This window comes from Montipora capricornis, chromosome 9 (assembly GCF_036669925.1).
Source record: "Montipora capricornis isolate CH-2021 chromosome 9, ASM3666992v2, whole genome shotgun sequence".
Lineage (NCBI taxonomy): Eukaryota > Metazoa > Cnidaria > Anthozoa > Scleractinia > Acroporidae > Montipora > Montipora capricornis.
In genome coordinates, this window is record NC_090891.1 from 10,070,661 (window position 1) to 10,095,660 (window position 25,000).

General features: G+C 37.7%; 2 protein-coding genes across 3 annotated transcripts in view; one reads left to right on the plus strand and one right to left on the minus strand.

The window, feature by feature from the left end:
- LOC138015346 (cilia- and flagella-associated protein 337-like) overlaps window positions 1-25,000 on the plus strand; it is a 63,637-nt gene that overhangs the window by 10,580 nt on the left and 28,057 nt on the right. The window contains exons 4-15 of one of the 2 annotated variants that reach the window (XM_068862346.1): window positions 3,630-3,695; window positions 5,453-5,521; window positions 7,524-7,640; window positions 9,990-10,052; window positions 11,390-11,472; window positions 11,653-11,745; window positions 12,615-12,660; window positions 12,786-12,832; window positions 13,058-13,111; window positions 14,447-14,485; window positions 16,166-16,266; window positions 18,518-18,712. In XM_068862346.1, coding sequence (XP_068718447.1) covers window positions 3,630-3,695; window positions 5,453-5,521; window positions 7,524-7,640; window positions 9,990-10,052; window positions 11,390-11,472; window positions 11,653-11,745; window positions 12,615-12,660; window positions 12,786-12,832; window positions 13,058-13,111; window positions 14,447-14,485; window positions 16,166-16,266; window positions 18,518-18,712 — 973 coding nt within the window. Of the gene's footprint in view, window positions 1-3,629; window positions 3,696-4,378; window positions 4,476-5,452; window positions 5,522-7,523; window positions 7,641-9,989; window positions 10,053-11,389; window positions 11,473-11,652; window positions 11,746-12,614; window positions 12,661-12,785; window positions 12,833-13,057; window positions 13,112-14,446; window positions 14,486-16,165; window positions 16,267-18,517; window positions 18,713-25,000 lie in introns of those variants that run through there. The other variant, XM_068862347.1, reaches the window with a different exon arrangement.
- The window catches only part of LOC138016164 (uncharacterized), a 3,037-nt gene continuing 638 nt past the window's right edge, over window positions 22,602-25,000 (minus strand). Inside the window, exons 2-4 of the mRNA XM_068863341.1 lie at window positions 24,838-24,883; window positions 24,429-24,665; window positions 22,602-23,788 (exon numbers count right to left, since the gene is read on the minus strand). Coding sequence (XP_068719442.1) covers window positions 22,737-23,788; window positions 24,429-24,665; window positions 24,838-24,883 — 1,335 coding nt within the window. The 3' untranslated portion in view covers window positions 22,602-22,736. The remainder of the gene's footprint in view (window positions 23,789-24,428; window positions 24,666-24,837; window positions 24,884-25,000) is intronic.

A 25,000-nucleotide genomic window follows, 5' to 3' on the forward strand; every position in this document is an offset into this window, starting at 1 on the left:
ATTGGTTTCCACAAAAACGTAGGTTTTCGAAAATGCTTTTGAAAGTGGACACTTTGGAAAGCGGAGGTCTTTCGTTCTAGTGTGGACCTCCATAAATGGAGGTTTTTGAATAGTCGCGTGATGTCATAATCTCGTGCATGCATGCATTCCTCAGTTTCCCTCACGCCAAGATGTAAACAAAGCCTGGCATGGTAACAAAAACGCATCTTTAGATCTCGCTAGACAGCCAAATACAATGTGAAAACACCAGTGCAGATGCAGATCTTTTTATTCATTTTCATGGAGTCAGAGGTTTTTGAAAATGGACGGGCCCTCAGAAATAATGAGAAAGAAAAGAAATTTTTGTTCATAAAGAATCGTGTCACAAATGGTGCAAATTATTTAAATTTGTACAATGTATAGGAGCGAATATAAAACTTACCGGTAATAGGCAACATTCCAGCCTTTTTTGATCACCTTTAGTTGAAACTTAAGACAATAATGTATTATTTTTTCCTTTTATGACAGTAGCCTCTCTTTTGTTAAGAAGTATAAGGCCCAAAGGGCCGAAATTTTTTGGCGACTAAAATACATGTACTTGAGCTTGTGACCAAATCTGGAAACTTGGGGCCAGCTGGCCACTAGGTTTTTTCCTGAAAGTCGAGAACTGTAACACGGTAGCTCTGTGCTTTTTCTTCAAACAGGGTTTGAGTAGTTTAACATTGTGTATTATAAGCAAGATGTCAGCTTAATCAAAGATCATGAAATTCGTTTCCGTGCTTACTTGATTTGTCAACAAAAGAATGTTGAAATGTATGCACTCAACTTGCAATTGAGTAACAGATGTTCATTTCCAATGCTAGCCGCATCTTCTGTTTGATGATTTGCCGATGCATGGTCACCGGCCCACTGACCCAAAAACTCCATCGCACTAAGCTTACTTGAATGCTTGATTTAGAGTGAGTTAAACTCTGTAATTTTCGTGAAATAGCTGCAGGTTCCTTCACTCAAAGAAAAGAAAAGCTTGCACAATTAAGCAAGATCCATAGGTAGTGCACAAGTTCCCTTGAACTTTGATGAAATGCTCTTTTAAAGTATGTTGCGAAAAAAACGAACACAATCGATAACAACAACCTCAGTTCGGAGACTACGTACTTTAGCATGTTAGAAGTTGACATGTTAAGCGTGCAAGCGCACTCAAAGCTCATCACATGCTCTTTTGTCTTTTGTGTGATTAAAAAATAAAGGCTACTAACATGCAGCTAACGTGTTGAGTCAATATTTTATGCTCGTCTTGTTTCAACGTGCTAACGTGCCGTGTGCGTGCCATCACATTATTCACTGTTTTCCTTGTGGAGGGTCACATTTGCATAAAGAGTATTTAAAACAGTGTACGGTTTGCCTTGTCTGCTAGTCTCTTTTACGGTGTTTAATTTAACCCACATGCTTTTTGGGACACATAAATATTAATTGAGGGAAATGGTTGATGGGGTATTGGGGAAGAGGGGAAAGAGAATGAGATTGTGAATCATTACTGTTCAGAACTTCCTGTTCCATCATTCAGCAACAGGAAATTCAGATGGGTTCATGAATAATACACAATGTACCTGACAGATAATTAAATGTTATACAATCATGTACATCTTCTATGTGACTAGGGCTTCACTCAGTGCTACAGATTTCATAAATTTATCAGTCTAAATATGTGGTTGTTGGCAGTGCAGTCCCAAAGAACACTTGCTTGATGTGCCCAGTGAGGTTTCTTTTAGGGTGGTGAACAGTGCCAGCTTTGACTGTGCAACCTGCTTCTGCATTGTCAGTACTAGTTGTTGTTGCAGTAGGAGCAGATGAACCAGAAAGACCAATTAAGAAGCAAGAGCTGCTTACTTCTATTTGTGTCATGCATGTTTCTTTGCTGCCTGCAGATATCTCACCACATCTGCTAGTTGTACAGGTTCATTTAGCAGCTGTCATTCCCAGGTTTCAGGCTCAAAGTTGCATGCTGCAGGCATCCTTGAACCTGAGAGGAGGATTTCCTGGTTGTCTGGTGCCAGATATAGGCAAATTGCCATATAGAGAATGTCCTTGGAGATACATGTATGCTCATCTTCCATACATGACCCAGGCCAGTGAAGGAGTCACTGACTTAGCATGGAGAACATCCTGGGAATTCTGGCCATAGCAAGGATTTTGCTGTGTGGTACATGTATTTGGCCCTGCCAGGATATGTACAAAATATGTTCAAGGCAGCACATTTGCTGCTCTTAGACTTGTCGGCCACATTTGACACAGTGGACAACCAAATTTTACTCAATAGACTGTCCGGCAGATTTGACATAAAAAATGGAGCACTTGAGTGGTTTAGATCGTACTTATCAGCTGTAGTGGCAATTATTACTACCGGTAGTTGTATTAAATTTAAGGGGCTGGTCAGTGGGGAAATTCTGAACTCGGTGGTTACAAAAACATCAAATTGGTACTCCTCCCTTTATCTCTCCTCCTTTCCCCAAGCCTCCCTGGGCCATAATTTCTCTTGAATGTGTGACAAAACATAATTTACTAAAAAGCTGGAGGCTCAATTGACAAATTCTGTGACTGACTTCTGGGAATTCCCCTGTGCTGACCAGATACATGTACAATGTACATGCATGTCCAGAAATGCCTCTAACTGGATACACACAGATTTCAACAAGCTTTGTGAAGTGTACTTTGCTTTTCTCCCCAACTTCAACATACATGTAAGTTTTGTCTCTGAGTAAACGATGTCCCGAAGTGTCCCCCAAAATTAATGCTGCTCGTGAAGTATTAATAGATAAACAGCTGCATTTACCCTAAGCTAAAAATAATGCTAACCTTTATTACTTTTACCTTATTGTTGGAAATAGTTAGCAAAGGCTTAGACCTAAAGGGACACTTCTTGTTGAATGACAAAATTGGGCTTGTGTCTAATTAGGTGCATTTCTGGACATACATTGTACATTGTGGTAACTATGCCTAATGGAGGGTCTGCAGGCAGGTGTACGTAGTGACCATACTTCCTGTCTTCCACCTCTGAGAGTGTATTTACAGGTACAATGTACTTGCCTTTTCTACTGATACTGTTTTTCCTTCCTTATCAAAATCCACTTCCCGCTATTTTTACAATAAAGGACGTTTTTCATGTTTCCATAGCCTTATCTAAAAGCACAAGGGGGAGTTGGCAGAATTTGAGAGAGTTATGCAAACCGAAGACGCTGTTGAGGGTTGCATAACTGCATGTTGAGAAGTCTCCCAAATCCCCCTAATTATAATAAATTATGGTACATTTGACTGATGTGATGCTGAGCTCTGGAGTCAAACATGGACTTTACAGTGCCTGCCAAAAGCACTTTGTATTTTTAATATCTGCCTAATCACTTTGAGCTGCACCCTTTGTAATTATTCAGTCTTTAAGACTGCAAGTAAGAGTGATTATAAGCTGCAGGCCTAATTTCGTCTTTTTTCGTTAAACCCACAATGAATTATTCTGACAGTATTAACATTTTTAATCATGTAAATTGGACTTTTAAAAGCTAATTGTGTTACATGAAATCAGTTTGTTTAAGCGTACATGTGCACTGTTTGTATCAATTATTTGTCAGAATTAATGTTTAATCTGTTTTAAAAAACAGAATGAAGATCAGGTTACTGCCCTGTTTATGAAAATCGATTCCTCATCAGATGGAGAAATAAATTGGGTAAGCTGTAAACAGAGAGTTACCTTATGATTTTCTCATGTCAAAAGTTTAGTCAGTGCTTCTTAATTAAAGGCATTGCAGTACTTACACCACCCTTTTAACAGTTATTGACTTTAACTTTGCAGCTTCCAAATTCATGCCAAACTCTGTGAGGTTGCGCATATACAGTCATGTACATGTGTCACGAAACAATAACAGTGCTGCTATCCATCAACCATTTATTAAATCTTTTATAAAATTTGCCTTTTTATATTCTGCAGTTTTCTGAAGAAGCTTTTATTGCATTCTTTTATAGTGTTGTTACCTTACAATGTAGCTGCCAGTTTGAATGGGCAGGCTGTCCTAACGCAAAACATGCATTATTTATTCTTTTAAGTTGAACTCTTTTTATACACTCAGCAAAAATTAAAATAATTTTATATGCAATTTACTCTGGTTTTGAGATGAAAACGAAATAATTCTCTCTTGAAACATGTTTTTTGTAGTATATAGTCATGTAATTAAGAATAATAAGTTGCACATTTTTGAAAGTTGTTATTAGTTTTCTTTTTCCTCAGGACCCATTGTGCATTTGTCATTCAATAATATTTGTCCTTTACCTGTTTGACATTTGTTTATTTGCACAACAATTAATAGCGGTAGCAAAGAAAATACAGTTAATTAATGTAAATGAAACCTTCTCCAGTGCATTTTGCAATTTCTGGGCTTAAAAGCTATTATTAAAAGCCGTTTGGGATCTCTATAGATAAAGTGTTTTTGCTTCCTGCAGAAAATACTGAGGTTTGTGTGAAAAAAGACAGTTGATGTAAGGCTATTTAATATAATTATGTTGAATTTTCATAATTCTTCTCCATGACTCCTTTTGGTTTGAGTGCTAAATTGAAGGTGAAATTTAATTAAGGAACATTCACAATGAATTCAAGATGTATTTATAATTTTAGGAAAATTGCTCAAGGAGTTAGTAAGTCAAATTAGTCAGTTACAGCAGGGAGTGTCCTGCTGATCAAACTATCAGATATGATTAATTATTTTGATTTTTTTTTCGTCTTAAACTGCTTGTAGATCAAACAGCTAGACATTATTATCAACTCTTGTGGTACTGTTAGTATGTACACTATATAATACCCTGTAAAACTCTCATCCTTTAAGGCTTAATAGTCATGATACTTATTATTACATGCAGGGCTTGATGCACTTTGAAACCCTTGGAATTCTAAGAATCATTTCAATGTCTGAAAAGTCCTTAAAAATCTCTTTAAATTCAGTTTGCCCCTTGAAACTCAGAGTTTTATTGACCCAAAGAAAATAACATTGTTTTACCAGTTTTTTTAAGTCTGTAAAATTGTTGACTTTCTCCAAGCAGAAACTCCTTTAATCAATTACAGATCAGAACCAAATACAGGACATTGTTGCAAGAAAAAGAAGACAGTTATTGTACTGTAAAATCATCTGAATTTTTAATTACAATCACCAGTCAGTACCCCTTGACCTTATTAAAAATGAGTCCATGGAACTTTAAAAATTTAAAAGACCTTCTAAAAAAGAAGAATTCAACTCCCTAATGGCAAAATACTTTACAATAGAGCTATATGCAGAATATGATGTGCTCAGCTTTTGATATAACCACAGATGTTCTCAAATTTTGGCTAATTCTTGTTGCAGAATGGACCCAGAAAGTCCTTGTGTATGTCTGATTGCGACCAATTGAAATATCCTGATCCTGGTTTTTGTTTGTCTTTTTCATTTCTCTTTTAAAGGACGAATTCTGTACATTCATGCAGCTGGAGTATGCAGAGAAAGAGGATTCATATCTACGGTCAAAAGAGGTATAGGGTGCTTAAAATTAAAACTTCCACTTTCAATACAGTATGCTATATAACTTGTGGCTAATATCCAGGCATCTCTGAATCAGCTAAGGTCAAGAAAGGATTTTTATATCCCACGGCAAATTTTTAAAAAAAGATATTTTGCGTAGAAGACAATATTAGCCAGTTTAATAAGGTGCACATGCATCTTGCTTACAATAATTTGCAGTATGCTAATTTGCCTGTACTTAGCTAGTTACATTCTACAGGTCCAGATATTAAGTTTTATGTTGCCCACACCGTTCGTACATTTTGTTGTAAATGTATTCAGTGTTCACTAGTGTGCTGCTGCATTTTCTTTTATACCCCTGTATAATATTAGCTGGTTGAACTGGCTTGCTGCATGCAGTTCTGCATTCCCTGGCTATAAACTAGTAAGGGGGCTTATACCAAGTCTGTAAATGCAGTGCTTTAATTTGGAACATAGTTAATTAATAGAGGGGACTGGTTGTGAAGCTCGGCAAACATCAAAGGAGCAAACAAAGATTCCGAGATTTAGGTTGGAAAGTCCATGACCATGCACAATTTTTTGTTTTGTGCTCATTTATATATTATATACTCTGTGCATGAATTACATAACAAACACGTTTCTATTGGTTAGTTCCTCAGTACTGAGTAAACGACTTATATTGTGTTTTGTGTACGGCCAAGGCCAAAAAAGAGAACAAAACCTACAACAAAGAAATTATTTTGTCATGTTTCATAATTTACACGCAGCAGATCATCATCACTTAATTGTCACCCTGGAATACACCCTGCGAGCAGAGCCTCCTTTTGTCTTTTTCTTTACTGAGGAGGAGAAAAGGAGGCTCTGCCCGAATCACGTCAGCTCCTTGAAGCCGCCACAGCCCGGACTTCTGGACTAGTCAATCTTGTTTTCTCTCGTCAAACCGGTTTTTCCAGTGCGAGCGTCAATTTAGTGACAAAACCGATGGTTATAATTGAGCCCGCTGTACCATGAAAAACCAAGATGGCGGCGAGATCTGGCATATTAGGCTTGAGTTCGAGACTGTATCCTGGCAACATGCAGCGCATATTCAATAAAGATCTTACTCGATTCATTCAGAGCCTTTCTCGAGAACGCCAAAATCGAGCAAGCAAAATAAAGGCTCTGCTAGCAGGGTGCCTGGAATAAAGATTAAATAAGTAATTATAAGGTAGTTACATGTATTAAAATAAAAGGTAGAAATGTACATTGTACTAAAAGAAAACGTTGCCAAAGAATTGTTTAGGGTATCTAAGGCCAAAAAACAGAGTGTGATATTTTTTTGTTGAAAATTATACGGAATGAATATTATCTACCGTACTTATAATATTGACTGAATGGGAGGGCCGGACGGGAAAATCATAATTTTGCCCAAGGTCATGGTGAATGGACCAAGCACAGCGAGGTCCATGCTCCATGTTCGAGGGTCAAGTATTTTCCTGTCTGGCCCAACCTAAACTCAGTCGATAAGCATTTTATCATATGGGCTCTTTACACTATTCATGGGCACTCAGAATATGAAATTTGGACAAAACAAGTACTGTAACAAAAATTTGCGCCTGCAGAAGATGTATCTAATGTTGTTTGCATTTACTTTTCTGGCTGTAAATAACTTGGATTTTAAAAAGCAACAAAATCTTCTAAAATTGCATCGCGCTGAGCAGCAAGTGTTCCTAGCAGGGCCCCCAGTGCTCACGTTGATGCGTATCAGGCCCTCATACGGGCATTTTCCCAATACTTTTACAATGAAAGCACGCATGGGCCCATACATACGGGCGGCCATATGATAATACTATTTTCAATTTATTGTATTAGTTTCTTGCATAAACAGCTGCTGTACATATACATGAACATGTATGTCCTTTGACCAGTACCCCTTCCCCCATGGATCTACAGTACATGCTCAGGACTTTCATGCACTTTGTTGTATCTGCAGCCACCTTAACTTAGCCTTTCCTTTCCAATTTCTTCTTGCAGACTGCTTTTTCTTTGCCAGCCGTCATTGCCATGAGTGAAAATTCAAACTCATCCCAGAGGGAGCATGTTATAAGACTTTGCAATACAGCAGACAATAATTTCCTTGTTGTTAGCAAGGTAGAGTCAATTGAAAAAGAAAATTAAGAATGCAGGCTCTCTGGAATACTTGTAACAGCTGATCAGTATTATAAATTATTTAGTTTTAAAATGTTGTTAGCACAAGGTTGAAATCTGAAATAGTTATTTCGAAGCTCTCACCCATTGTGCAAGTAAACTTCAAATTGCACTCGCCTTCAAGCTTTCATTCGCCCAGTTTCCTCCGTAGAAAAATTATAGACCCCCGCTTATGTCCTCCCCTTAAAAATATAAAACATATAGTGTTACTTTTTACCATGTTTGACATTGTTCCTTAGTTTATTCGTTATAATTAAGTGTAAGGCTGTTACAAACTATATTAAGCTTCCGACGGTTGAAACTATTGACCTAATATGTTTCAAGTATCCTTAGATACAGATGATGGTGAATGATACATGTAAATTCACTAAACCTTGCGTCTTTGCCTCCTGGCCGTGATTGCGATTGCCACAAAGGCAGCAGGCAACCTTTTCAATGAAAAATGCCCTAAACTAACCCTTAACTCTGCAAAAAAAAAAGGAATTTGAATACACTTAATTCAAAATTTGAAACAGTTTTATTTTTAAATTCATTTGACACATTCATTCTTAATAACGTGCTGTACCGTGATTTATGAGTCGACATTGTGATGTAAAAAGTGCGGGAAATGGCCATTGTTGCTCGTTGAACAGCTCAGTGGAAAAAACTAAAAGCGGTATTTCTTTATCCCATTGACTCCCATGGGATCCCAATTGACGAGTAAAATCGTTTGGAATTAGACAGAGTAAAATACTAAGCCTGGCCAGTTTAGGCGTCAAGGGGATAAATGCAAGTTGACCTATCATGTATAACGATTACCAAGGGGAAGCCAGTTTTGTCTTCTCTTGATTGACTGCCAGATTGATTGGGAATTCAAGACCAGGGATGTCATTAGGGGTCGTAACCCGTAACAAGTGAGTTACGGCTGAGCCCTGTCAATGTTACGGGTGATGGTTGATGGAGAATGAATATTCATGAAGTGAAACAAATTGAAATTATTAATTATATTTTATAAACATTTACCTTCTAAAGAAAATATAATTATTATAATTGCTGCCTTGTGTTGTCTGTGTTCCTGATTCTAAGATGTGTTTTTGGTAAAAATCCAAACATTTTCTGTAAGAAACCTTAGTTTGGAGATCAACACCCCCAATCGATCCTTGTTGGATTCTGACGCCGTTTTCATTATCAATGCCCCGTACTTGATACAAATGGGATTCTGCTGACCATTTTCACGGTTCTGTGATGCATGACCATTTCCACGTGGTTACATTGTAGTTTATCTTTTTGCCCTAGCTGTTTCATTTTCATCATCTTTTGATTGAGAAAATATAAAATTTGCTCTTTGAGTGCAGGAAAATGCATTTCCAAGGGTCTAATTTTAAGACTTTTCTAGGAAAGCATGCCCCCAGACCCCCCCTAGGGGCTCAGACCCTTCAGGCCTTCCGGCCTTTGGACATGTATTTACATACATGTTATGGTTAAAATATTGAGTGTTACATTTGCTTCAGGACGTAATGACAGCCCTGAAAGGAAAGTAGAAAATATGTTTGTGTTTATTTTGAACAGTACATATACATTCTTGATTTAATTAACAATTGTACTTGCCAAAGCAGGCAAGTTATCCATGATTTCCACTCACCCGGCTGTTTTAACACTGGGTGAGGGATAATAGGCCATTTCTGAGTTCATGTCTGCCTCCTCTTTAAAGCGCGTCTAAGTGCGAAGTTTTTCTTATGATAATTAGTTTTCTTTCATATGTTAAGTAGCACAAATTATCATCACGAAAACTTCGCACTTAGACTCGCTTTGAAGAGGAGGCAGACATGAACTCTGAACTATTCCCAACGCTGTTAGCGGCCACAAGCTTAGTGTAGGTGTGTCTGGTTAGCAGTCACTCTCACAGATGCAGGCTCATCAGTCACATAGAACATTGTGACTACATGTACATGTACATGTACATTGTAGCATACCTGAAAAAATTTGAGATGGTTAAGCAGAAGAAACTCAAGCGTAAATTGCACCATAAATATTGCGCCATCCAGGGTGCGCACTTGATTTGAAAACAAAAGATTTGATTGGTTCTGACCAAACCCTTTTGTTTATTAGCCAATCATAATCCAGAATTTCAATGTGTAATTTGCACTGGTATTACACTTTTTGCACTGTGTTACACTTGAACTGCACTGCTCTCAGCCAACCAGAATCGAGTAATTTTTTTCATGAATATTATTATTATTGTAATAATTTTATGTTCATTTTTTTGTCAAATTAATATAATTAATAATGATGATTTTTCATATTGTTCTATAGGATGGGCTTGTCTCGTTTTGGTCACAAAATATGGAATTTAAAAGAATGAAACAAGCTGTACATGTAAGTTGACTTTTTATTCCACTTTTCATTAAAATTGTCTTGTTAATACTGTAAAAGCAGGGGAAAAAACCACTAAAAATGTTCCACACAAAATGCTCCTTCTTCCCACCGCACCAATAAATAAGCTTTTAGAACCTGAAGCACAAGGAATCCAACACATGCGCAAAATCAATATAACAATACCACTGACAACAATTGACCGCCGTCTCTCCTAGTTGTCAACTCACTGAGTTAAATCTTCATTTAACTTCATATACTTTTATCACTTTATATACCATAAAAGTCAATGTACAATGGGGACATAAGTGATTCACTCATTGACTCCTGGGGTTTCCCCATTGCAGAGGTGCCAACCTATGGAGATCTAAAATCTGGAGATTTTTCCCATCTGGTCTCCCCACCCCTCCCCCCTCGATCAACCTACCCACTCCCCCTCCCCTCCTTTCCCCCCAAAAACGCACCCACCCATCCCCCAGCAGCTCCTTCAGAATACACGAACATTCTGCCACCATTGTGAATTTGCGGGAAAACAGGATACTTATGTCAATAATTATTATTGGTTAATCGGAGATCCAATAAAACGATCGGTTATATGGCTATGATAGCTAAAGGAAGCCATTTTGTTTAGTTCTATTATAAATGTGTTTTTGAAACCCAGAGATGAAGAAATGCATTAAGAAACAATGAAACGAGTTTGAAAAAATGGATTTTTTTTAACTTGGGGATGCAATTTGAGTCTAGAATGGAGAAACGTCTGTGAAAGGTTAAGAGTCGTGCTTATCCGTGTTTATCCGGGACCCGTATGGGAGACCGGGAGATTCATTCAGTATCCGGGGGAGACTCTCGGATAATCGGGGAGAGTTGGCGCATATGCCATTGACGAATAAAATTGTGGGCATCATAGAACATGTAGCAAACAGATTTGTGGGTGAATGGAGATTCCCTGTAGGGTGGTGTTCTGTTGTTCGAGTGACGTGAAAATTAATGGCTTGAAAGAAATCTTGGAGAGCAAGAATCAGCAATGAACGCTTCAAGGTACAAATGGCTCCTTTAGAGGCCACCATGCACTCATGAAAAAAGCTATGATCAACAACAACATGCTTTCAGTTTGTTACATGTTTATTTTTGATAGTGACATCTTGAGAAGTTGTTATGGTTATTTAATTAGGCCTTAGAAAACTCCACCCTCAGATGTTTCCGTAGATATAAAGCCGCATCCTCAATTTTTTTTTTGAATTTTGAGAGAAAAGGTGCATCCTATGGATGGACTTTTATGGTACTTCCTTTACTGTCAGTAGTTAATTTGATAGAAGTTAAATTTTGGTGTAATTATGTAGGCTGAGACTTCAACCAAGAAAACAAAGTGGATTACAGATTTTGTTCTTATGTCTCAATTTACCAAATTTATTATTTCAACTGGGTAAGTGTTAAGGAAAAGTGTTACATTATATACTGTATTGATGTTGATCAGTTGTAACTTTTAATTACATGTAGTTGCCTATTAATGTACATGTATTATTATATTAAAATATTAAATTATTAATACAGTAACAGTATCAATTGAATATGATGAACTCAATCACCTTGTTTGCATTTTCAGGGATAGGGAAATTCAGTTCTTTGAATTATCAACATTTGAGCCTTATTGTCAAATCACAGGTTTGGAGACAACCCCCCTGAGACTGGACTATTGGTGGGTACTTTATACTATAGGTGGATTGTACATGTATGATTTCATGTGCCCCCTCCATGGATGATTAGAACTCCACTGGCCTCAGGAATCTCCATTATTGTTACGTTCTAAGGGGAATATTCTATATGGCTCCTCCCCAATTAAACAAAAATTTTGTTTAATTTGGGAGGAGTTAGTTAATTTAATTAACTACTGTATCTAATTTATGGAAGCCTGAATTTTTAAGGTGAGTTTCACAGCTTCGACAGATGTGGAGTTTTTAAGAACTTTTAAAACGAAAATGAAATTTGTTTGTGAGCAGTCCCCTAAATTTTCTAAAATGTTAGGTCAGCAAAATAATTGAATAAATGTGCTAAATTAGTTTGTGCTTCATTCAATGTAGTGCAAGTGTAGTAGAACTTTCTCAGTTAGGCTCAAATCTCAAATTAATCCAAATGTATAAGACGTTAGTTAGTCAATTGTACAGTACATCTCAGTACTGAGAAAACCTCTCACCTGCAATAGAACTAAATTTGGCTTACACCTGGAGCCTTTGATTTTGTGAAATGGTTCCCATTTTAGCATGCGTCTGAACGATGCTGGTCACTGAGGTTTAAGCCAGCTCTTAATGCCACAGATGGCTATCAAAGCTAAATTCAGAAAGCCAAAACTACCCTTATACAATGTACCTGGCCATTAACTTGTAATCTTCAGTGTGCAAGGTCTTCATGGTGCGTTCAGTGGAGATTGTCTGGCTATGGAGTCTGATTTGCCAAATTCTCTGGCAATCTAAAATTTAGATTGCATTAAGAGAATTTGACAAATCATTTATTGTCAACAGGGACTTTCAAATTAATCACAGGGATAATTCTATTAATTTGTTCTTATAGTCCAACAGGGCCAGATGAGTGTATTATTCTATATGGAGATAGCCAGGTATTCCTTTAGTATTTCCAAAACCATTTGCCTACTCAACACCTTCAATGCTCTCCTTTGGTGGCAATAATTTGAATCATGATTCATTGTTATTCATTAATTATTACTTTTATTCTTATTTTTAGGGATGTGTAAATATATTTATTATGAATTCAGTGGGAGAGACATTGAGGTACAGTGCTTACAGTTTTATTACTTAATTTTAACTTACAGTAGGATATGGGCTTAATACCAAGTAAAAAGATCATTAACTTATATCATTAACTGGTTGGCACATTAATGATATATACCGGTTGGTTGACGTCAACAATATCTTCCCTATATGTAACTCTTTTTGGAGAACTAAAAGCTCAGTCATACTAATAATTTTTTTAAAATAATTTTTATTTTTATGCAGAAATTGGAAGAAAATGCCAAAGGTGGAAGGAATAGCTAGTGTAAATATAGATAGGTTTGTATTAAAGTATCTCTTGATTATTATGTAATGTTTAAAAAAGGAGTAGGAGTGTTTTACCGGGGTTTTAAAATACGAGGCGTAGCCTAGTGTTTTTGGACCCGATAAAACACGTGCTGCGAGTTTTTTGAACGGCTTCAAAAACATTCTACAAAAAGCGTTTCCCTCTGGACTCCGAACAATGGTTCCAGTTGTGAGAGGAGAATATTAGCATACAAGAAAAACAAGCTATGTCTTATTTGTATTCTTTACACTAGTTTACCTATTAAATGGCAGAAATGCTGCTGAGGGGAAGGGATCGGAGATATTCAATTATGCTTGCGGCAACTTAACGACGGTTCGTGCGTGGAATTGAAGGGACATTGTAAAACACCTTGAACAGGGGTTGGGGTTCTTAATCATGTTTCTGTTAAGTATGAAAAGTGTCTTTCGAATTATTAAAAAGTGGGGTGCCTGTGAACTAGCTTTAAAAGTGCACTTCAACCATAAAGCATTTTTAAAGCCTTTACAAAGCAATATTTTACACCGTGCATGACACCATGATACGAAGCTATTTGGTTGAAAGAAAGATGTCTATCTATATGAAACTCAGTAGTTTGAGCCTTTCAAGTATTTAAGTTGGTACGCGTGCATTTTATTTCATGAGCGAAAAGTAAGCGCTTTCATTGCTTAGTGAATTCCAGATGTTTTTTATTGATAACCGGTCGCCATATTGGTGGACCACATGACGTCTCCATACAAAGCTCCATAAAGTTGCGTGAAACGCTTCGACAAATAACTGAGAAACGATGTACCGCACAGACCTGAGAATTGGAGAAGCGGTTAAAAGATTTGTTTCGCACAACATTCCAAGTTCTTGGCCTTTTTCATTGAACGATTTCAAATTTACTTTTTTTGTTGTGTGACGGTGAAAAATCTATAGTTTGAGGATACGAGAAGCGAAATGAAAAACAAGCAGGCTCTGTAATCATACCGCGCATCTTAAGTCTTCCATTAGCACATAACCACAATTCCTTGCGCCTTTGACCACAATCCCTTTTGTTTCGAAGAAAAATGTGTTCTCCCAATTAGAGAGCTACCTCGTTTGTTTGCTTCAGGCTCACTCACTGCGGCAGTAATAAAGAATACAGGCGAGGAAAGTTTTATCAGGATCTAAAGCTCATACATGTGACGTTTTATTGGTGTTTTGATGGGCTGTTAGGCTCATGAATTATTAATGATTTTTGAAGTAATAGGAGCAAGTTGTGGTAAGGACCTTTAAAGCAGACGTTTTATTTCTTTATTAGAAGGAATTGCTTTTATTTATTTATTTATTTATTTTTTCTTTTGCAGTGTTGTAAATTTGGAACATTCAAAATTTACTTGCATCAGGTATGTACTCCATAGGCACATATAAAACCACTTCAACAAGGTTGAGACTACGGGAATTTCACATCCTGGCCAGTTTTCCCTGTTATGGTTAAGTTCAAAGGTCACTCTCTTATGGCATTTATTCTCATAAACAGGCAGGTCTAAAACATAGGTCACATTCCACAGGTCAAGACCAGAAGTTCCCTGCTCCAATGATGAACAACTAAGCCAAAAGCTTCCCCTAGACCTGAACCAACGTTTTTGTTGAGTGAATAATGTTGGTTTGAAACGTGATGCTTCCTCGTTTATTTTTTACATTATCGCTAGTACGTGTTTCGGTATTTCGTTTAAAGATTATCACCTTCACATATATGGTTTAGTCATAGCTATAGTGCTTGAGATTTCTTTGCCCTGACACCCGCGTAGGAAATGCGTAATGTTTTCTAGGTTATGTCGGGCACCTTTTGCTAGTCATGAACGTTTTATTGTTTTCAACAATAGTTCAGTTCTAGTGTAGAATTCGTTGAGTCAACCTCTTCATCAATCAGGATTTTAGTTCTATCTACACTCGTGCTCATCGTCAAGTTCTCTTTAGAACTTTTAGTCAAGACTAGCATTGGTGCTTTTGCCAACCATAGTAAGTTTTAGTATTTTCCTGCTTTAGTTTTTTTCTAGTATTTAGTTGTGGTTTTAATTTTTCGTTTTCCTTTGTTTTATTCTATTAATATATTAGTTTTGGTGTCTAGTTTTCAATCATTTTCTAATCGTTATTCCTCAACATGGATTTATTGATCGGTCGACACTGATGTGATCATTGTCGAGTTTCTGATACATTTTTAGCGGTGTAAATAAAGTTATTATTATTATTATTATTATTATTATTATTATTATTATTCTAGCATCGTATCCTATATATAGATTGTTAATCAACTTGTTTGGTCTTATTTTTGTTGTACTTAAGCTTCATTGTTATGCTATTCGAAATTATTAGTGTTTACCTTAGCCTTCTATATACCTTTTGTTACTTTTTTAGGTAGTTACCTAAATTAGTTTCTGTTTGCTGTTGTCGTCTTTCAGTTCGAACCGACTTTCATCGACTTCACGACTTTGCGATCTACTTCATAACTCTGCGAACTTTGGTCCGTCGATTTAAATCTATTTTCGTCGTTTCAAGTTGCAAGGCTGTACCACTAGGAACTTTGAGCATTTCTGTTCAAGAAACCTTCACGCTGTTTCTTTTAATTCGTCGTGTTCGTCCTTAACGTGGCGCACCACGTTATTTACGTAATTTGCTTGGTTCGTGTTGTCCTCGTTCTACCGAGTAAGCTACAATTAGAGCTAGGAGACACTTTTGGTGTTGTTTATTTGTCTGAAGCACAGTGGCATGTACACTGACATGTGGAATGTGACCTGTGTTTTAGACGCGCGGCTGCTCGTAAACCAACTGGAAATTACTGTGAGCGTGGTGATTATTTTGATGTAGGACTGTGTTTACAGGGTATCAGCTGTTAGTTTAAGATCTTTGAACAGGATGTTGATCATAGACGATAGTGAGGGCCACAGTGTAGGCTACGTTGTAGTCTTTTTTTTTTTTACTTTCAACCTTTTGAAGTGTTGTTCGTTTTTCTTTTTTGTGTTTGATTTTGGAAAAAATGCATTTCAAACAAGAATTCTTGTTTGCTGTGATTGTTGTACATGTAGATGGAAAGTCCATGAAGACTGGGTGTCTCAACTAAAGTATTTTGATTCTCTGAGAGCGGTAATATCGTGTTCCAATCACCCGGATACTGCTCTGGTTATTGGTGAGTTGATGATGTAGTGACTCTATTTGAAGTTGGGTTGATTGACTCTTAATTATTTTCTCGGATAAGCTTTCCCTTCCAGCATGGGTCTCTTTTTGCGTTCGCTGGACTGACGAGTGTGGGAAAAGAGACATCTGCCATGGGTCGAAACTCACTTTGATCCAACCCCTGTCCGTTGGACGGTACTGTGCAAAACGCATGCCCAATGATATGCTTGCTGACCATGACTTGAGGCCACTGTGTCTAGCGCATTCCTTTACAGTAATTCTTCTGTTGTTAAGTGAGCCCAAGCAACATTTGAAATAACACGTGAGGATTCGCTCGCTAAGTCAGTGCGCTGCAAGCTCAACACAGTGCATTTCGACCCATGGTAAATGTCTCTTTTCCCGTACTCGTGAGCCCAGCGAACGCAGAAGAAATGATACCTCACAAGGATAAAACTGTGAACAGTCTTTTTTGTAGAATTTTACCATCATCGTTTTCGCTTGACAGTCATGATTATCATGATTATTTTTATTGTGGAATAGAAAAGCGGAATCGTGGTTAGTCTTCTAAAACTCTAGATAGTTTGTTTGAGTGAATTTTTGGTGATTAGGGTCTGATTAGCATGGGCAGTTTGACCTGACCTAGGCGAAACCTGTGGTAACTAGGCCAAACGACAACGGCAACTTTATTTAAACTTGAATTTAAAATAGCAATGGATTGTGAGTATCTTCGAGGAAATAGGGAAATTTACAGTGATAAGAATAAAGGAAGAATTTAAGTACAAAACCATAGTAGGAGAATAAATGATGAAACGAAGCTACAGTATCTATTCACAAAAGGCGCAGCAGTCACAATCAAAGTCTAAGTTTTGAATGGCATGTTGAAATTCTTTAACTACAGGTAGAAAATAAGACCATAAAATAAGGTTCCTGAGGGCAAAAATAATCTTACACCAAGAATGAAGTGTCCAATGCTGGGTCGCACATTACATGTAGCTTTGATGGCACATTAGCAGATGGGATTGTAAGCTTCAAGCGGTGGAATGAATGTAGGGGCTGGTGTGAGCTGAATCTTCTGGTGTCTTAAAGTGCTACTGTGATCAAATTTTTATCCCTTGAGTTTTTGGTTTATCACATAGAGTACCATAAAACATTAAAAATGCTGTTTACCGTTTGGAAATATCTGCATTGGTTCCGGAGATATTTAAGTTTGAAAAATGTGTTAAATATGCAAATGAGAAGGCTGATGACGTCATTCACCCAACCCAATAGAACATCAAGAATATAAATAGAGCTATCTCGGTCAATTTGCAACAGAGACCATTGAAACTTGGTGAGCTAATAGTACTGAAGGCAACACACCTATGACTGTAAAGAAATTGGTTCCCATGGCAACTCACTGTTTTCCAGTCCCCTTCAACCTGATTTCAATATTTTGGTGATCTCAGGCTAGAAATACATTTACCAAGGCCACGAACATGACCTAACATCTTTATATGCTGGCAGGATCATGCAGATGAGGCACCATTTGCAAATATCAAAACAGAACGCCAAAGGTGATCTGCAAAGCTCTTAATGTCAGGGAGGTCTGGAACTCAGTATGTTTCCATGGTAACAAAAATGGTATGCTCATATTGTGGAACACATCTACTAGAATCTTAGTGCAAAGAACCAAGTACTTCTGATACAAATTGGCTGAGATATCTCTCTCCATCATACTTGATCAAAATTTGGTTGGGTTTATGACGTCATCACTTGGCTAATTTGCATATTAAAAAAACTTGAATATCTCCAGAACAAAAAGAGATATTTGAAAATGGTAAACAGCATTCTTCTTCTCGCACAGACTACGTGTTTATGTGCCAAAATGGCTTAGATAGGGAAGATGCAAATTTCGTCACAGTAGCACTTTAAGAAGTGGAAAGTTTCAAGTCATCAAATTTTATAATCTTTTTGCTTTTAGTTCTCTTGCAAACCTGCTAAATACCAGCTTTTAAAGCAAGTGGTTGTCAGTTTTACAAATTCAGTGCTTTTTGGCCCGTAAAGTTGTCAGGGTTTTAAAGAAACGGGCTACAGTTAGTCACCCGAAATGAACTTATTTTTTGCCTCGCAGCGCCTTGTCACCACAGCCATGCACTTGAGCTTCTCCTGTCGCATAAAATCACTTGTCCACTTGATTGTATACCAATAATGATGCTTAACTTAGCACCTTATTCTTTGCATACCAAATAACAATACTGAACTTAATTTAACCATCATTCTGTCAGGACAAACAATGGGTAGCACCCATATTGAGTCACAGCTGCGGGATCCAACAGGTGCGTCAAAGAAAGTGCAAAACTTCACTATTCGAGATATGCAACCGAGACGGCGATTGGAAACTGATCAGACTGTGTTCAGAGTTTACAAAGGAGTCAAGACTTTTGATTTCTGTAAAGAGAAGAATGTTATTGTTACAGGAGGTAAGATGCTTATCATAGTTTGAGGGCTCAGTCACACATTTTGCTTGAAATTTGCGGTGCATTAGTAAACTAAAAGTAGCTTGCTTGCTTAAGTCTGGCACTGCGGATAGCATGAAGTGTACATGTAATGGCTTGAAACTTAAACTCTTGGATATTCGCAGTTTAAATTGAAAGCTTGTTACCCTTTTAATAATAATGAATGGTGTTTTTATTTGAAGAGGTAAATGGCAAACAATAGGCAGAAAGACAAAATGTGGAAGTCATCCTTTATGGGAGGCCATATCATTCAAAAGTGGTACGAGCTCACGATTGGTGATCGAGAACACGATCGCTATGGTTGAGATTCACAATTGGTGATTGAGAATGACGATCCCTATGGTCCAAAACACGATTGATGATTGAGAACACGATCGCTAGAGTCGAAAAAAAAATTGATGATCGAAAATGTCGATCCCTATGGTCGAGAATATCGACTGTCGATTGGTGATCGAGAATGTCGATTGGTAATTGAGAATTGGAAAGGACTGGAAACGAGTGAGGGATAATACACTCACACCTACATCAAGTAGTAACCGCCTGTGATCAAGATGGCGGCCGCCGAATGCGCCGATGACCAAGATAGTCGAGACTTAGAGGAATTTTTTGACTCCATGAAGCAGTGTTTCGATGAGGTGGATAAGGAGCTCAATGATGAACTTAATTCTATTCCTTTAGACTATTTAGAGAGTAGGCTAGAGGATCATTTCCAAGTTGTTCATGCAATAGCAATTGCAATACAAAATAATGCCAATGATGAACTGAAGCGACTTATGGAAGATCTGCTCTCGGTTTCGCAAAGCTTGTTGCAGGAAATCCGTACCACAAAGAGTCAGAGAGAAATGAGCAAAAGTAAGTCACCAGCTTGGGTTCCTAGTACACAAGCAAGCACAGGAGGAAGGCCCAGGTTTAACATTACCAAAGAACAAATCGAAACTCTGAGAGAAACTGGGATGAATTGGAAAGGAATAGCACTTTCACTTGGGATTAGTGACAGCACTTTATATCGACGTAGACAAGAGTTTGGACTTCATGAAAGCTCTGTGGACATTACTTATGAAGAACTTTATACTGTTGTGACAGGAATGTTGAGCCAGACACCTTATGCTGGCAAGTCCTATGTAAGTGGTGGTCTGCGGGCTCGTGGTATTTTTGTTCAAAGACACCGAATAAGAGATATTCTAAGTAAGATTGATCCTGTTGGTAGAGCACTGCGGAGGAGAGCTGCAATTCAAAGGAGGCAGTACAATGTCAGAGCTCCTAATCACCTTTGGCATATGGACGGGAACCATAAACTTGTCAATTGGAGGTTCGTCATACATGGATGCACAGATGGGTATAGCAGGGCAATAGTCTATCTAAACTGTGCAACAAACAACTTAGCATCTACAGTTTTGCAATATTTTATCGAGGGTACCCATGATTTTGGGTTACCTCTACGTGTGAGGGGAGACCATGGTGTCGAAAATGTTGAAGTTGCAAGGTTTATGGTTGAGAATCGTGGTGATAATCGAGGCAGTTTCATAGCAGGAAGAAGTGTTCACAATGTCCGTATTGAGAGACTGTGGCGGGAGACGAATAGGGTGGTCATTGCATTTTACAAAGATATCTTTAATTTCTTGGAAAACTCGTGCTTGCTTGATTCACTCTGTGAGATTGATCTATTTGCTCTACATTACATCTATTTACCAAGGATCAATGCATCACTTGGGCAATTTGTAGAGAAGTGGAACTTCCATGGGATACATACCGCCAGGATACCAATCCCCAATGGCGCTGTGGCATGCCGGCATCATGCACAGTATGGATGATGCAGTGCTTTGCGATCCAGAATCTTATGGCATTGACTTTGAGTCAGGTGTGTCAGAGATGGATGATGATTGTAATGTTGTTGTTCCTGGGAACCACGTCCAACTGACTGTGCAAGAAATGACAGTCTTAAAGACCCATGTGGCAGATCCCTTAGAGGATGGTGGAAACTCTGGAATTGATCTTTTCCTCAGAGTTCGTGATTTTGTCAAGTCAGTAAGAGACTTGCCTTAGTTAAACTGTTTAATTTATTAACAGTTAAAAGCTGTGATGTAAAACACTAGAGGGAAGTGCACTTTTACCAACCCTAGTTCAACCTTTAATTTTCCTTCATCATCACAAGTCTTAGTCAACTTCTTTCACTGATCTGGCATTGGTATGAGATGTGACGAAAGGTTTTAAGTGATTTGGGTGCTCTTAGTGTTCTCCTTAACTGGATGCACTGTGAGTCAACCCAAAACTCAAACCAAAAACAAATTTGACCCTGAACAAGGTAGATGAACATTACTGTACATACTCAGTATGTAGACAACTTAAGTTGTATTTGTTGAGGGGAAAGAAACAGGCATGAAAAGATAACCATTTAAATCCAGGATACATATGTACATGTACAACAAAACCAATTGTATTAGTAACAGCTGCAGTTTGCTTTGAGTTGTATTACTTTGTCCAGCTTTTGGAAGGGAGGCTGCCAGGTTTCAGGATTTATAATAATCATGAATTCACTAGATCGCTTTCTATCACTGTTATTTAATGTTTTATATTCTTTGAGAAAAGGCAAAGAACAGGTAAATTGGAAAGCAGGAATTAAGGAATTTGGATTATTTTCACTTTTCCTTGTGCTTTACAATAACATTGAAAAATATATAGATGTATTCAATGGCTCACATATGTAACCATGTGCATGAGATGACAGAAACAAAAATGAAGGTAAGTAAAGAAATATTTAACAATAGGATTCTGAATTCCACCTTTTCCAGCCTACCGACATTCCAAGGATTGTAAATCAACAATTCTATGGTCCACATTGAGTTACTAATGTTATTTTATTAACTCAACACATGAAAATACAGTTGTATTGTTACATTTGAGCATAAGATTTCCAGCTGTACTGTTATAATAATAATAATAATAATAATAATAATAATAATAATAATAATGCAGCAATATTGTTATTCATCATCATAGTAATCAGAATTACTGGAAAAATCATACTAAATTTATAGTAATCACATAACTTGAATATGCTGCTACATATTTTGTTCTGTAGTTCCATACAGCAAAACTGAACACCTTGAACTATAACTTTAAACAGAAACCTCAAGTGGAATGACAAACTTTCAGTGAATGTATCGTGTGTATTTATTAAAAACCCACTAATAGTTTTCTCTTGTAAAGCTGTAACCCACTTCTGTCATGTTTCTTAAATTCAACAAACCCTTCTCAGACAATAGAAGGCTAAATATGTGCAATGAATTGTAGCACTAATCAGCTGCTAGTAATTATTTGAGATATGATTTCTGCAAAAGCCCCTCTTGGGTGTTTCCGAATAAACACAATTCATCAACAGTATGATGACTTCCTTGAAAGTTTAATCTACCTAAAAAAATAATGTAAACTGCAGTTTGCAATCCCACCTTGACACCCATACACGGTTTATGTTGTAAAACAGTAACTAATAACAGTGTTTTGTGTTAACAAAATGATAACTTTTTTATTCTCTTAGAACTGGAACAAAACTGTAAACAGTGAGAAACACAATTATCTTGCCTTGAACAATTTGAAAATCTTTGTTTCTATCCATGATTAACCTGTTATCATAACTTGAGACAGCAACTTTTGTGTACTGAACATACTAAGTATAACCCTCTCCAAAATTGGCCAGTCTGTTTACACACTGTCTATCAGACACATTGATTGAGATTCTATTGAGATATCAAGTCTTCTTGAGGGAAATGCTTATATGCATGATCACTTGGTTGGGTTACCCAGTGAGTCTTGACTGCAGAGCTGCTACATGGGAACCATCTAGTGAAACGAGGCATCAGGGGAAATGGGACAGGATGGGAAAAGCTTTTGCCATCCCTTCTCTTGACAGTTCGCAAATCACAGCTCTGCACATGAAAATCCAAAGAACTGAGTCTGCTTGCAGGCTGATATTAGAGAAGTATTAAAACACCTAAATCATGTCAAAAAACCATGCTTGGTCTTCTTTCATGACATTAGTAAATTCTTCTGCCAGAGCTGGGTATGACTCATACGTAGTAGGAAGCTCTAGCATTGGTATACATGTTCGAACCACAGGGCGTCGCTGAAAACCTTCCAAAGAAGAGAAGGACACTTCAATGTGGTCACAGGTAATGACATCACTTCCTGTGCAGAAATGGAGGAACTTGGCCATTGCCTTTCCTTCTAAGGTTTTGACAAACCTTTTTAGATGTTCCAGACTCTGTCGTTCGGCTTCACTGGACGACTCTGCCCTGAACAGGTTATTTATTTTCTTGGCTGTTGGACGCTTGCTGTCATACAGTTCCTTGAGACCTTCAAGGGTTTGGAAAGTGTAATCACACCCCAGTGAGTTTACAATAGGGGCCCAGCTGTTTAATACATATCTTGGTTTCTGAACCAATTCTTGGTGAGCCAACTCCATGATTATTGTTCGAATGTTGTCTTTGTTGGGCACCCTGAAGCACTTGAATGTCGAGAGGAATTCAATGGCATCTTTGTCGTTGGCATCAAAAGCATCACTGAGACATGTGTCCAAGACCTCTCTGTCTTCAGCTGCAATGTACTGTCTAAACAATGCTAGAAGAAAGTCTGGTGTGATGCTCTCTTCTCCAAATAAGCATGATGCGAAGAATAGATGAGAAAGTTTCAAAGGGAAGTACTTAACGGTCTTGTAACCATAAACCAGGATTCTTGCAATAGTTTCCCACTCAGGCTTCTGCAGGTCATGCCTGATAAAAGGAATTTTCTCTCCACTACCAACTGTGAGTGAAGTGAAAAAATCCTGCCAGAATTCAGTAAGAATGTCAAGCAGAACTCCCTTGCCCCTCCCGTCTTCTGGATGGCCATTTGCATCAATGACATTGACATCAAGAAGGTAATTTGAAATACTGGGATCACTGAATATTTCAATAAGGTCTTTTCTCATGGTACTTCGATGCACAGTGACACACTTCTTAGGTGCATCATCATCATAAAGCATGGGAATCAAGTCTTCAGCATCATCTACAAAATTAATAGAAACAATAAAGTACTTTTGATACATTTCACCATAAAATTTTAAAAAGGCCTTAAAAAGCAATAAAACTAGATAATTGAAATATAGTCTAACTAAATTTAACTGGTTTAATAACACTGGCAGATGCCAGGGTTGAGAGGCAAAAATGTAAAATATGTCCAAAACTGAATTGATTGCTTTGACTCCTAAGCAAATCTGCACTAAAACGAAATTAATTACCATAACTTGTTATTTTTTTCATCACAGTGATTAATTCCACCCTAAAGAAATATAATCTTAACGGACAGATTTAATAACAACTACCTATACGCACAGGACAGGAAAGTCCATATTAAGAATTGATAAATATAGTGCATACTATCAGAACAATGCACAGTTGCAGTTTTAATTTCATGGCAAAGGTTACCTTGATTCTTACACTAGTTGATTATAAACTCGAAGTTGATAACGGTAAATTAACCGCCGTAGAAAGTTTCTAGTAGCTGACATATCGAGCATTTAGCCCTTTGCTTCGATGAAGGGCTAATGGTTAATTTACCTTTATCAACTTCGAGTTGATAATCAGCTAGTGTTTTACTTGCCCGCCGACGCAGGACAGCAGTTTCATTACAAACTATCACTTTGTACCTTGATTATTAGTTGGCTCGACAATCTGGGCCTCTTGCAGTTGGATGGTGGGATCTGACTGGGTTGCCCAAGCAGGTTGGACCTGTTGCAACTGAATGGTGTGAACCGAGTTGGTTGCCTGTGCAGGTTGGGCCTGTTGCAGCTGGATGGTGTGACTTGACTGGGTTGCCCATGCAGCCTGGGCTTGTTGCTGCTGGATGGTGTGACCTGACTGGGTTGCCTGTCCTGATTGATTTCCTATTGTATAAAATGAAAACTTTGAAAGTACATAATACAATCAGCATCCAGTCCAGGGAAGGGGTTAGGGCCTGGGACTGAGAAACCATGCTCTCACAATTTGCAAACTAGGACCTCATGACAGTGTAGTTGCTACAAATTTTGAACAGAATCAAATAATAACTGATTGTACCTGAATAGTCTTGCTGTTCACAGGTGATGTCAGCTTTTTCATTATCCTACACACAATGAAAATAAAATTGACTCCTTGGGCAAAAACACACATCTGAAGGTGGGAGAGGGCTATGTGAGTAAAGGAGTATTAATAACCATACAACATGAATTGAATTCAATAC